The following is a 14,712-nucleotide window of genomic DNA, read 5'->3' as shown; positions in this document are numbered from 1 at the left end:
AGGAAACCTTTAACAAAACTAAAATCAACATATGGAACGGGAGAATATATTTGCATATGATATATCTGATAAGGGGGTTGATATCCAAAATATATTTAAAAAAACACATAAAACTCAATCACACACACACACACACACACACACACAAATCCAATTGAAAAATGGGCAGAAGACATGAAAAGATATTTCTCCAAAGAGGACATACAGATGGCCAACAAACATGAAAAGATGCTCAACACCACTAATCATCAGGGAAATGAAAATCAAAACCACAATGAGATACTATTGCACACCAATCAGAATTACTATTATAAAAAAGTGAACAAATAACAAGTGTTGGTGAAGACATGGAGAAAAAGGAACTCTTGTGCACTGTTGGCGGGACTATAAACAGATGCAACCCCTATGGAAAACATTATGAAGATTCCTCAAGACCTAAAAATAGGCTTACCATATAACCCAGCAATTCCACTTTTCGGTATTTATCCAAAGAAAACAAGAACATGAGTTTGAAAAGATAGGTGCACTCCTAGTTCATTGCAGCATTATTTACAATAGTCAATATATGGAAGCAACCTAGGTGTCCATCGATAAATGCATGAATAAAGATGTGGCATATATATACAATGAAAAATTACACAGCAATACAAAAGAGTGAAATCTTGTCATATGCAACATGAAAGGATCTAGAGGGTATTATGCTAAGTGAAATAAATCAAGCAGAGAAAGACAAATACTGTATGGTTTCACTTATACATGGAATATTAAAAAACAAAGAAAAAATAAAAATAGACTCATAGAAAGAGACTAAAGGGATGGTTACCAGAAGGGAGGCAGTGAGAAGATGGATGAAAAGGGGAAGGGGAATATAATCAACAATATTGCGATAAGTTTGCACTGTGATAAATGATTACTAGAATTAGGGAAGTGATCACTCTGTAAGGTATAAAAATGTCGAATCACTAGACTGCACACCTGAAACTAATATAAACAATGTAATATTGTATACTAACTATACTTAAATTTTAATTTTGTTTAAATAGGAGAAAATCTTCAAGTAAAGGGTTCTTAGACTTGACATTTTCCATGATCTATATAGAAAAATACTGATAAATTAAACTTAATCAAAATTTTAAACTGAAGACCCCATTTAAGAGAAGAAAAAAATAAAAAGCAAGGTAGGCAGTATGAAAAAAAATATTTGCAAAGCACAATGTTGTATACAAAAATGGGGAATGTACAAGTTAAGCAACTAGAAGTAGCCTCACAGGGTGATCTGATTAAATTCCTAAGTGGGAAGGTCATGGTGAGTACTCTTTAGTAAAATCTTAATCTTCGCCTAGAGAGTCCTAGCCATTGTTTTTGTGCATCTAGGTTAACACATCTTTGAAAAGCCTTTTTTCAGTCCCCTGGGAAGTATAATGACCCTCAAACTCTAGAGCACATAATCTTGTTAGCTATCCTGTAATCCAGTCTCCTGCCTTGCTTTTTTCTACCTTCAAGTAATCTTCCTTGCTTCTCTCAATTGCAAACGCATAAACAACTGCAAACTGTCATCCTGAGAAGCACTTTTTCTCAATCTGTCGACTCTAATAAACTTTTTTTTTTTTACAGGATTGGATGTTGTTAGGTCAACAAACACTAAGCATGCAACTACCATATGAACCCAACAACTGTAGTCCTGAGCATTTATCTCACAGATTTAAATATTATGAATTATAATAAGAAATACACATTTTGGTTTTTGTCATGGTTTCTGGAACACATCACCTAAAATTCTTAAAATGTCCTAAGTGATAAAGGACAACGGAAGCATCTTTTGTCACAATATTTAATCTTTTGTCCTCAGTCCTGAAATAGTTTCAGATAAAGGTTAAATGATTCTTTTGTTATTCCTAACAAGGCCCTTTCAACCACACCTGAGCTTATGCTAACGAGGTGGTTTTTTGGAAGCCCCTAGATAACCACAAGGAGGGGGCTGGTTAGGGGAACCAACCAAGTAATACAGATATACCTGGGAGATTTCCAGTTTAGCTCCAGACGACTGCCATAAAGCAAATATGCCATAAAGCGAGTCACACATTTTTTGGGTTCCCAGTGTGTATGCAAGTTATGTTTATATGACACTGTAATCTATTCAGTGTACAACAGCATTATGTCCAAAAATGTATATTCCTTAATTAAAAGAACACTTTATTGCTAAGAAAATGCTAATCATTATCCGAGCCTTCAGCAAATTGTGAATTTTTGCTGGTGGAAGGTCTTGCCTCAAGGTTGATGGCTGTTGACTGATCAGATGGTGACTGCTGAGGCTGGGCTGGCAATTTCTTAAAACAGAACAACAATGTAGTTTGCTGCATCAATTGACTCTTCCTTTCATGAACAATTCCTCTGTAGCATACAATGCTATTTATCAACAGTTTACCCACAGAACTTCTTTCTAAATTGGAGTCAATCCTCTCAAACCCTGCCTCATCTTTATCAACTAAGTTAATGTAACATTCTAAACCCTTTGTTGTCATGTCAACAATCTTCACAGCATCACCAAGAAGAGATTCCTTCATAAGAAATCACTTTTTTTTTTTGCTCATCCATAAGAAGCAACTACTCATCTGCTCAAGTTTTATCATGAGATGGCTGCAATTCAGTCACATCTTCAGGCTCCACTTCTGATCCTAGTTCTCTTGCCATTTCTACCACATCTACAGTTACTCGTCCACTGAAGTTTTGGGCTCCTCAAAGTCATTCATGAGGGTTGGAATCAACTTCTCCCAAACTCTTATTAATGCTGATATTTTGACCTTTTCCCATGAATCATGACAGTTCGTAATGGCCCCTAGAATGGCAAATCCTTTCCAGAAAGTTTTCAATTGACTTTGCCCAGGTCCATCAGAGAAATCACTATCTATAGAAGCTACAGCCTTATGAAATGCATTTTTTAAATTAAGTTTTAGAGCAGGAAGGGAATGACAGAGAAGAGAGATAGAGATAGAGAGATAGAGAAATGTCAATTTGTTGTTCCACCCATCCATGCATTCATTGGTTGCTTCTTGTGTGCGCTCTGACTGGAGCAAACCCACAACTCTGCCATACCAGGATGATGCTCAAGCCAACTGAGCCACCCGGCCAGGGCCAAAATGTATTTCTTAAATAATAAAACATGAAAGTCGAAATTACTCCTTGATCCATGAGCTGCAGAAAGGATGTTGTGTTAACAGGCACGGAAAGAACACTAATCTCACTGTATATCTTCATCAAAGCTCTTCGGTGATCAGGTACATTGTCAATAAGCAGTACTGTTTTGAAGGAATCTTTTTCTGAACAGTCGGTCTCAAAATGGGCTTAAAATGTTCAGTAAACGTGTTATAAACAGATGTGCTGTCATCCAGGTTTTATTGTTCCATTTATAGAGCACAGGCAGAGGAGATTTAGCATAATTCTTAAGGGCCCTAGCATTTTCAAGAATAATCTAAATGAGCACTGGCTTCAATTTTAAGTCAATAGCTGCCTAAGTTCCTAACAACAGAGTCAGCCTGTCCTTTGAAGCTTTGAAGCCAGGCATTAACTTCTCCTCTCTCGCTATGGAAGTCCAAAATAAGGCTGTTTCGTCTAGTTGAAAATCTGTTGTTTTGTGTAGCCGCCTTCATTAATTATTTTAGCTACATCTTCTGAGTAACTTGCTTCTACATCAGCACCGGCTGCTTCATCTTGCACCGGCTGCTTCATCTTGCACTTTTATGTTATGAAGACAGCTTCTGTCCTTAAACCTGATAAACCAACCTCCACTAACTTAAAACTTTTCTTCTGCAGCTTCCTCACCTTTCTCAGGCCTTGCTCTGGGTTAGGCATTGTTTTAAGACAATGTTGTGGCTGGTTATCTTCTATACAGACTACTAAAACTATCTCTGTATCAGCAATAAGGCTGCTTCACTTTCTTACCATCCCTATATTTACTAAAGCAGCACTTTTTTTTTTTTCTCATTAAATTTTATTTTAATGGGTCTTAGTATTTTGTGACAGATTTTTGGTCAAGTTGTTTCCATTAAAGAGTAATCAATAACCAGTCTTTACTATTAAACTTAAGTGTGATCAATTGAGACAGTTCTTAGACCCTTCTTCCACCACTGATTAAGACTGGGGTGTCAGGTACTGGGAATAATACTCATACAGTTTTCTGAGCTTTCTGGAAAGACTTGGTGACTTTGCCAGCTCCAGCTGCCTTTTTGTCTACTGCTTTGATTACTCACACAGCAACTGTCTCATGTCACGAACAGCAAAACAACCCAAAGGGGTACAGTCAGAGAAACTCTCAACACACATGGGCTCGCCAGGAACCATATCAACTATGGCAGCATCACCAGATTTCAGAAACTTAGGGCCGTCTTCCAGCTTTTCCCCAGAACAACAATCAATGTTATTCAGCTTAGCAGATCTGTAAGCAATACGGGCTGTGTGACAATCGGCACAGCTGCATATCCAGCACTGGTTTGGTCTGGACGGTTCAGGATGATCACCGGAGCTGTGAAGCCAGCTGCTTCCACTGATGGGTTGTTTTTGCTGTCAGCAGCCATGCTGCTGTAATGAACATCGTGTCTGTCAGAGATGTTTGTCATGGAGTGCACTTTGAATTTCCTTCAAGAGGCTTTTCTCAGCTAACTGGTGCAAGAGGCCTAGCTTTGGGCCCATCTCTGTTCTTGACATGCCTTCCTCACTAATCTTACTCATGTCTGGCTTTTGATTTAAAGTAGACATGCAACTCTTCCTTTCATTTGAACACACTTAGAAGCCATTCTAGGGCTATTATTTGGCCTAATTTCAATATTGTTGTGTCTCAGGTAATATGAGGCCCAAGGGGAGAGAGAGATGTGGAACGGTTGGTCAGTGCAGCAGTTAGAACACACAGCACTAAGCAATTAATTAAGTTTGCAGTCTTATATGGGCACGGTTCTTGGCACCCCAAAACAATTATAATCCTAACATCAAAGACCACCGATCACAGATCACCATAACGAATATAATAATAAGAGAGCCTGAAAATTGTACAATTACCAAAATGTGACATAGACACACAAAGTGAACAAATGCTCTTAGAAAAAGACTTGCTCAACACGGGATCGTCACAAACCTTCAGTTTCTAAAAAAAGAAAGTATCTGGGAAGTGCAATAAAGCGGAGCATAATAAGATAAGGTACACCTGCAGAGGGCTGGGACTTTTAGCCCATTCCCTACCCAACTCTACACTCCAACCTCAGGACCTCTGGGGAAAAGAGAGGGACGAGGTTGAATTAATCACCAATAGCCAGTGATATAATCAATCATGCCTACATAATGAAGCCTCCACAAAAATCCCTAAAGCACAGGCTTTGGAAGCTTTTCGGCTGGTGAACACATGGGGGTGCTGGGGGACTGGCACACCTGGAGAGGGCACGGACGCCCTATACCCCCTTCCCCAGGCCTTGCCCCACACATCTCTTCTACCTGGCTGTCCCTAAGTATATCCTTTTATAATAAACTGGTAATCTAGTATGTAAACTGCTTTTGTGAGTTCTGTGAACCATTACAGCAAGTTTTCAAACCCAAGGAGGCAGATATGGGAACTCCAACTGATAGTCTATCAGTCAGAAACACGGGACAACTTGTTCTTGTGATTGGCACCTGAAATGGGAGCAGTCTTGTAGGACTGAGCCCTTAACCTATGGGACTTGATGCTAACTCCAGGCAGAAAATGTCAGCATTGAGTTAAAATGTAACAGGGTACCTAGTAGGTATCCACTGAGAAATGGAGAATTGCTTGGTATGGAGAAAATAAACCCCACACATCTGGTTCAGAAGTGTTGTAAGCAGTGTTCAGAGAAAAAAACAATGAGTGGGGATTTTTTATACGTACTTTCACACAAGAATCTGTGAATGAAATGTATGTAGCAGCTTTATTCAAAACAGCTAAAAATTGGAAACAGCCCAGAAAACAAAGTGGGGCATAGCTATATCATGGAATGCTACTGAGCAATAAAAAGGAACAAACTATTGATACGTGCAACAATTTGGATGAATCTCTACATAATTATGCTAAGTAAAAAGTGCCAATCTCAAAATATTATACATGTTATGATTCTATTTATATAACATTCTTGAAATTACAAAATTATATAAATTTAGAACAGACTAGTGGTTGTCAGGAGTTAAGAGCAGAAAGGAAATGGGTGTGACTATAAAAGGGAAACAGAAGGATCCCTGTGGTGATGGAATTGTTCTGTACCTTAACTGTATCAGTACCAATATTTTGGTTGTGATATTATACTTGTTTTGTAAGATGTGACCATTGGTGGATACTGGGAAAAGGGTACATGGGATCTGCCTGTATATTTTTCTGAAAATTGCGTATGACCTATAATTATCTCAATATAAAAATATTTAACTAAAAAGATGTACTCCATCTTTTTCCCTACATTAAAAAAAGCATGAAAAAATAAAGTCAGAGTTTAAAGCAAAGAAATATTTTCCTTTTCCTGCTTCAATATCTACTCTGGATGAATTTGATAACTGTATGATAAAATTTCACTGTCCTGAAGTTTGGAAAATCTTTCATTCATAAGATTAAAAATAAAAATAGTATACTGTGATTACTAATAATATAATCTCCTTACCAATGTTCCCCGGAAATATCCTGGCTTCTTATACCATGCTTTGTTGCCTTCCTCTTCACAGACACATAGATGATCCATAAGTCCATTACTATATATAAAACATTTTCCTAACAAAAAAGATTAGAACCGTCAACAATTACTTGACACAACTGTATAATTTTTATTGATGAACAAATTGAAATTACAATGAGGGAACTAGAAAACTATATAAGATATAACCCTGTCCTCACCTTTTAGGGTAAAATATACATTATTTGATTTGCTTAATGACATAGCACTGAGATCTAAATTGAGAGTGGTGAAAGTAACTGAGTAAATTCATGGATTTTGTTTTTAGAACTGTAGTAAGCAAATGCACCCAGAAATAAATTCTTTTCAGTTATCTAGGAAATGGAAAGAAAAGACAGAGGAGAAAAACCTGTTTTGATATGAGACCATGAGTGTACATCTCTCCATTTGACAAGAAAACTGTGGTATGCAACGGAAATGCAAACAAAAATATATTATGAAATCTAACGTTTATCTGAAAGTTGCCAAGAGAATAGATCTTAAAAGTTCTCATGACATGAAAAAGAAAATTTGTGAGGTGATGGATGTTAACTAAACTTACTGTGGTGCTTATTTTGCAATATATACATATATTAAATCATTATGTTCCATACCTAAAACTAATACAGTGTTTTATGCCAATTATATCAATAAAAATAGATCATGAAAAAATATATTCTTCTTGATCAAAGTAAATAATGCTATGTTTTGTCCCTTCTCTGGACTTATACTGTTCATTTTCAACATTCATCACCTCCCACCTAATTTACCACTTTCTTAAATACCAACTCCTTTTATTGGACTAGTTCCTGCTACCAAAATTGTCTTCTCTGTTCAACCGCATATATAATTCTGTGAGTTTCATAAGTCAAGTACCTCGTGTTTTTAAGGCTTTCTTTAAGGTGTAGGGAACTACCTTACTTTTTAGTCTCTTTCTACAATCCATCTATCCTGTCATTCATCTGAAACTTACTATTCGTTCCATCTCACTACTATGCAGTCAACACAGTGGCATTTATGTCTGACCCAAATTCCTCACAGTCCAGTCAGTTTTCTGTTATTTAAACATGTTTTAAAGTGCCATTGTCTCTATATAACTATAAAAATTGATGAAGGAATTGCTATTTTTTCCCACTTAATAAAAATGTATAATTAGTCCTTTCAGATTGCACATAAACTATAATGTCTAGCAATTAACCAAGCTGCCTGATAAGAGAATGAGTTTCCTATCACCGTATTCAAGCAACAGTAGGATGACTATTGATGTTCTAGGACTAGCATAGCTCTTGGCCTAAGGAGGAAGCTAGATTCTAGGTCCCTGACAAGTATATCCTGTTCTTACTTGCGAGGCATATTCCCAAATATAAAATCATCCCCTGACTTAATTAGTAGGTTCATAAAGGTGCTATATATACATATTTGTTTTCTGTCTAGACAACTAAGTGATGAAAAATTGCTTCTGCATGAGGATAAAGAGGCATCAATTTTTTAATTGACAAAAAAAAAGATTAACATCCAAACAAAAACAAATGCAGTAACATTTAAAAATCTAACATAATGCTTCCAGGAAACTAGCACATACCTTTGGGAAATGGGTTGGTTTGGGCTTGGAGTCGAATTTTAACAACATCTAGGGGTGTCACTATGAAGATACATAAATTTCAGTTAACAAGTGATACATGTAAGTTTAGAGATGTTTGTCTAAAGGACACAAAATACATAGTGGGGCAAAACAGGTTTACAGTTTGAGTACGTAAAACACAGTTTATTCTTATTCTTGTATTATTTTATATATAAACAACTGTAAACCTACTTTTGCCCCAAACTGTTTCAAATCATACTTTTCCTCATGACTGTATAATGGGTAAGATTATTTATCTTAAAGTGGTTTTGAATGTAACATTCTAATTTTTGCCCTTGAGTTTTGATTGAAGATGATCAATGAGAAGACAATGTAGTTACTTTTCTCACAAGTACTAAAACATCATTTAAAATACTTCTATGACTATAGTTCCATTAACATTAAAACTAAAATACTAGTTGAAGTCTATTTAAATATGGAAAATAACTCCGTATTCTAAGGAGTTAATAATCAAACACTATCAGTCTTCCTAATCTATAAATTTACCTGTATTAAAGAAAAACTATAGTTAATATGAATTTTTTTTTTAAACATTGATGTGAGAGAGAAACATCAGCTGGCTGCCTCTCACACGCCCCCAACTAGGGACCTGGCTCATAATCCAGGCATGTGCCCTGACTAGGACTCAAACCAGCAATCCTTTGGTTCGCAGACCGACACTCAATGCACTGAGCCACACACACCATCCAGTGATAGTTAATTCAAATCTGAGTAAGGTAGCCGTAAATCATCTTTACCACTAGGTTTTGTTATTCCATTTGGGAATAGCACAGCAAAGGAGAATGGTTTTAATCTGCATGCTGTATTTACTTACCCAAGTAGAAAAAATGCCAAATAATGGTACCAAAGAAAACTTTTCCTTATCTGAGAATTATCTCTAAGGCCTTTACAACCCTAACATTCTGACCTGAAGTAACATACATACTACTGTCCTAAAGTAATTAGTTCATGTTTGTTCTAGTCATTTACTATCTTATTTAAATAAACCAGCCAAGTTAAAAACCATTAAATGCTGAACTATCACCTATGTCATTTGGCTATGTCTACAAGAAACTGACTAAAAAGTAGATAAATGTGGGCCAGAGAAATTTTTAAAATTAATATAAGCAAAGTTAAACAATTTGTATGTATTGCTATTATAAATTGTGCATTCACCCTGAGAATGACAAAGCAAGGACTAAAATTCAAGTATCCTGATTCTCTGTCCTGAGTTCTTTCCATGTTATATTGATAGAGAGATATTAACATTTATGAAAGATAAATATAATTATATCACAGGTGGCAAAACTCAAAGGAATTCATTGATTCACTGCGTTACATAATCTACATCAGTAACATTATTTTACCCAATAGTGACGTCAGTATAGCTCCAGTACAAGAGGCAAGCATTTGTTGAAGAGGTGTCACTTTGATGATCTGTGGTCCTCCTTCTTCAGGATCCATATTTTTAACTAATTGAAGAAAAATCTGTTAAAAAAAGATGTAAAATAAAAGTTTAATGGAAAATGCCCTCAAAATTGAGTGCTATAAATTAAATAAACTATAAAAACAAGGAAAATGGAGACAGACTCATAGATGGAGAGGATGACAGCTGCGGGGCGGGGGGAAGTTAGGGGGTGGACGGATTGGGCAAAAGGGAAAAAGGATTCATGGACACGAACAACAACCGTGTAGTGATTACTAGGGGCGTATAAGGGGACTAAATGATAATGGAAAAATATAATAGATTAATTTTTAAAATAATCAGTATTAATATCAAAGCACATGTTGTAACAACTATCAAAAGTAAATATCTAAATTCTATACACAAAGACACTACACAACTGTCATTAATAGGGCATATCCTCGGATTTGCCAGAAAGGGCAATGTACTTCAGCTAAGCTGTGTGAGTAGCATCACCCTTGCAAGAAAATTAATGCAGCACTAAGAAAAACACTCTGGCTATGTAACAGAATGAAAGCAGCTGACCAACAAGACTCAGAATCTGTGAATTCAGCAGCTTAAGAACTACTCAGATACAATGATATGGTACAGAGTTATCAGCAAATATAGTGCTATTTTTACTGCATATCAAAAGTTATTACAAGGTATAAAACAAAAACCAAAACACATGACCTCCAGAAGAAGCATCTTAGAAAAATTTGATGAGAAAAACAAAATATACTTCCTAAAAAGTCATTTTTAAAAAAGTATAAAAGTCACTTATAAACTTGTTATTCAAAAATAACCACTGACGATAATACATCGGTGTCATCATTTCAAATGTCAAGCGCACACAAACACATATGTAAGTATGCAAATGTTGTGTGTACCTATTATATACAATGTTGGGCAAAAGTAGGTTTACAGTTCTATGTATGTGAAACCAAATTTATTCTTGTGTTATTATTGATTAATTGTTGTATTATTTTCCGTACAAACAACTGCAAACCTACTTTTGCCCCACCCGGTATGTAGTATATGCAGATGTTATCTGCACAGGCAGGTCAAATCTGATTAATTAAACATGAATAAACATTTGTGTATCTTTGTACATGCATCTTTTGTGAAAAACAAAATAGGTAACAATTACTGCATGTAAACTGTAATTGAAAATAAAAGAATAGGTTACTACTATTCATATTATTTAAGTAGACCAGTTTGACACTTTTTAGACACAGTGCCCTGGCCAGGTGGATCAGTTGGTTGGCACATTGTCCCACACACCAAAGGGTTATGGGTTTGATCCCCAGTCAGGGCACATGCCTAGGTTACAGGTTTGATCCCTGATTGGTGCATGTATGGAAGGCAATTGATTGATGTTTCTCTCTTACATCAATGTTTCTCTCTCTTTCTCTCTCTCTAAAAATCAATAAACATATCCTTGGGTGAGGATTAAAAAAAAAAAAAAAAAATATATATATATATAAAACCATTGTGTCAATAAATAATTTAATTATCATTTTTAATGCTTAAAAGCAACCAAGCTAACCTGTCAGGTAATGCTTAAGTTTGTAATGTTATTAATCAATCTTATGTATATTGTTAGATATTAAGTTTATTGCCAGTTTTCCTTTCATTCGTTCATTTATTCATTCATTCTATACATTCTCATGATAAAAATCCTTCCATACACATCTTTTTGTGGCCTTCATACAATTACTATTAAAAAGAGTAAGATTGCTGGGCTAAAGTAAAACTTGAGACAAAATTCTTTTCAATTTATACTTCTGCCGGTAATCTATGAGTTCCTGTTAATCCACAACTTCACCAAACTCTCACGTTACATATCATTTATCTTTATCTGAACCATTTCAAAATAGGTTGTGCACATCAAGCCTTTTTATCCTAAGACCTCAGAATATTCTCATATATAACCATAGTACAATTATCAAATTGAAGAAACTTAATTTCGATAATACCCCAGTTCCTATCCCAATTTTGTTATTATCCCAACGATGACTTCACAAAAATAAATGGTAGTTTGTTTTTTTAGACTTTTATTATTTACCTACCTAATTTTAAAAATTTTATTGAATTTATTGGGGTGACGGTGGTTAATAAAACTACATGTATAGGTTTCAAGTGTTCAACTCTTTTAACACATCATCTGTATATTGTATTGTGAGTTCACCACTCAGTCAAGTCTCCTTCCATCACCATTTTCCCTTTACCCTCTTCTACCTTCCCCACCTCTTTCCCTCTGATAATCACCATACTGTTGTCTGTGTCTATGAGTTCTTGTGCTATTGTTTTTTGGCTTAATCCTTTTACCTTTTCACCCAGTCCCTGGACCCCCTTCTCTCTAACGGCTCTCAGTCTGTTTTCTATATTTATAAGTCTGTTTCTATTTTGTTTATCTTGTTCATTAGATTCCACATATAAGTGAAATCAGATGGTATTTGTCTTTCTCAGATTGGCTTATTTCATTGAGCATAATGCTCTCCAGGTCCATCCATGCTGTCTAAAAAACAAGACTTCCTTTTAACGGCCAAGTAGTATTCTACCGTGTAAATGTACCACAGCTTTTTTATCCACTCATAATTCTAATGGGTACTTGTGCTGCTTCCAAATTTTAGCTATTGTAAATAACACTGTAATGAGCATAGGGATGCACATATTCTTCTGAATTAATGTTTTAGGTTTCTTTGGATATATTCCCATAAGTGGAATCTCTGTGTCATAAGGAAACTACATGTTTATTTTTTTGAGGAAACTTCATACTGTTTTCCAAAATGGCTGCACCAATCTCCATTTTTACCAACAGTGCACAAGAGTTCCCTTTTCTACACATCCTCACCAATACTTGTTGTTTATTGATTTACTGATAGCCTTTCTGACAGTGTGAGGTGCTATTTCACTGTGGTTTTAATTTGCATTTCTCTGATTAGTGACATTGAGCATCTTTTCATATGTCTATTGGCCATTTCTATGTCCTCTTTGGAGAAGGGTCTATTCAGGTCCTCTGCCCATTTTTTAATTGGATTTTTTTATTTTTTGGTGTTGAGTTTTATAAATTCTTTATAAATTTTGGATATCAACCCCTTATAAGGTGTATTGGCAAATATATTGTCCCATTTAGTGGGTTCTTTTCATTTTAGTAATGATTTCTTTTTAGTTTGATGTAGTCCCATTTGTTTATTTTTTCTTTTGTTTCCCTTGCCCAAGGAGGCATATCAGAAAAAAATATTGCTATAAGAAACGTCTGAAATTTTACTGCCAGTTTTCTTCTGGGATTTTTATTGTTTCAAGTCTTACATTTAATCTTTAATCCATTTTGAGTTTATTCTTGTGTATGGTCTAAGAAAGTGGTCTACTTTCTTTCTTTTTTTCTTTGCATGTATCTCTCCAATTTTTCCAACACCATTTACTGAATAGACTATCTTTACCCCACTGTATATTCTTGCCTCCTTCTTTGCCAACATTAACTGACCACAAAGGTGTGGTTTTGTTTCTGGGCTCAATTCTGTTCCAATGGTCTATAGGTCTGTTTTTATGCAAGTACCATGCTGTTTTGATTACTATAGTCTTGCAGTATATAATTTAATATCAGGTAGCATGATTCCTCCAACTTTGTTCTTCTTTCTCTAGATTGCTGTGGTACCTACCTGGTTTAAGTCTTTTCCTCAATTCTATGCTCCAATATTTTGTTTGTAACATCAGTAGCTGAAAATCTGTAGTGAAAAACAAAATGAAACTGTTTTATCTTTTCACATAGGAGAAGAATAACAAGCCTAATTGAAAGGAGCATGTAGAAAACTTTAAAACACAAATTAACATTTATTGAGTGCTTTTAGTAAGTGCTTTGAGGAATATTAAGAACACTCCACAAATGCTAGCAGTAGTTATGAAAGTATTTTCACAAAAACTTCCAATTATCCCAGTAAACATATTCCACTTTAAAAACAAGCAATTCTATAACCTGAACACATTGATCAATCTCAGACTATTGAGTCAAACAAACAGATTTTGTGAGGCAAAATTAAGTATCCAGCATCATACATGACAATATTTTGGGGGGAAAATTTTGATGTGAATCTAAATAATCCTTTAGGTCTAATGCCCATTTTACAGAAAATTCCGACACTAAAGTAACATGGTAAAGGATGCCGTAAAATAGGAGAAGGTGTAATACTCTACAGAACTATAGTTTCTTCAACAAATGAATGTAAAGTAAGAAAAAAGGTAGTAGGGAGAGAGAACTTTTCTAGAATTAAGGAGTCTCATGAGAATCAACAACCAAATATATCCTGGTTAAAAAGCAAACTTTAAAAAGCCAGTTTGATGGTAACTAAAGAAATCTGAACATGGGCTAGATATTAAATAATATTAAAAATCATTTTTGATTTTGGTAAAATAATGGTATTGTGGTTATGTAATAAGTGTCTTTTTAAAGCGATCCATACTAAGGTATTAAGCACTAAGTGTTATGAAAATGCTGCAGTTTACAATACTTCAGAAAAAATAAATATACTGAAATGTTAACTATCTGTTAAATCTAGGTAATAAGTATGTCATAAGTATTTCACTGTTCTGTATTTTTTTTGGAAAATGTACACAGTAAGTATTTTTAATTCCTGAAATGTATGTAAAATCTTCAAGTCTAAGAACATACTTCTAACATTCATTTATATAAACAGTTCTTTTAAGTGGGAAGATAATATATATATGCTAGAATAGAGGTAGGTATATTCCTCCTCCAGAAGAGTAAAAAGGCCTACAAAGCTTTGTTTTGACACTCATCACAGCAAAGTTGTCAACCTATGTTCACCTGAAATTAGAGCCCCCAAAATTGATATATTTCTAGCAATTATTTAGAATGTAAGGAAAAAAACTGTTTCTAGGCTCTCTATTCTCTTCTATTGGTCACCTTACCTATTTTAAAACCATACCATACT

General features: G+C 35.0%; 1 protein-coding gene across 5 annotated transcripts in view; it reads right to left on the bottom strand.

Annotated features, from left to right (window-relative positions):
• SLC25A40 (solute carrier family 25 member 40) overlaps nt 1–14,712 on the bottom strand; it is a 56,408-nt gene that overhangs the window by 20,332 nt on the left and 21,364 nt on the right. For 4 of the 5 annotated variants that reach the window (XM_090286708.1, XM_090286706.1, XM_090286707.1 and 1 more), the window contains exons 2-5: nt 13,423–13,488; nt 9,681–9,801; nt 8,275–8,334; nt 6,645–6,751 (exon numbers count right to left, since the gene is read on the bottom strand). In XM_090286708.1, the coding sequence (XP_090142834.1) occupies nt 6,645–6,751; nt 8,275–8,334; nt 9,681–9,777 (264 nt within the window). In that variant the 5' untranslated portion in view covers nt 9,778–9,801; nt 13,423–13,488. The remainder of the gene's footprint in view (nt 1–6,644; nt 6,752–8,274; nt 8,335–9,680; nt 9,802–13,422; nt 13,489–14,712) is intronic. The other variant, XM_090286710.1, reaches the window with a different exon arrangement.

This window comes from Furipterus horrens, unplaced genomic scaffold, assembly GCF_987537825.1.
Source record: "Furipterus horrens unplaced genomic scaffold, mFurHor1.1.pri manual_scaffold_9, whole genome shotgun sequence".
In the NCBI taxonomy this organism is placed as follows: domain Eukaryota; kingdom Metazoa; phylum Chordata; class Mammalia; order Chiroptera; family Furipteridae; genus Furipterus; species Furipterus horrens.
Note: the sequence above shows the minus strand (reverse complement) of the source record. Positions and strands in the feature narration are given on the sequence as shown.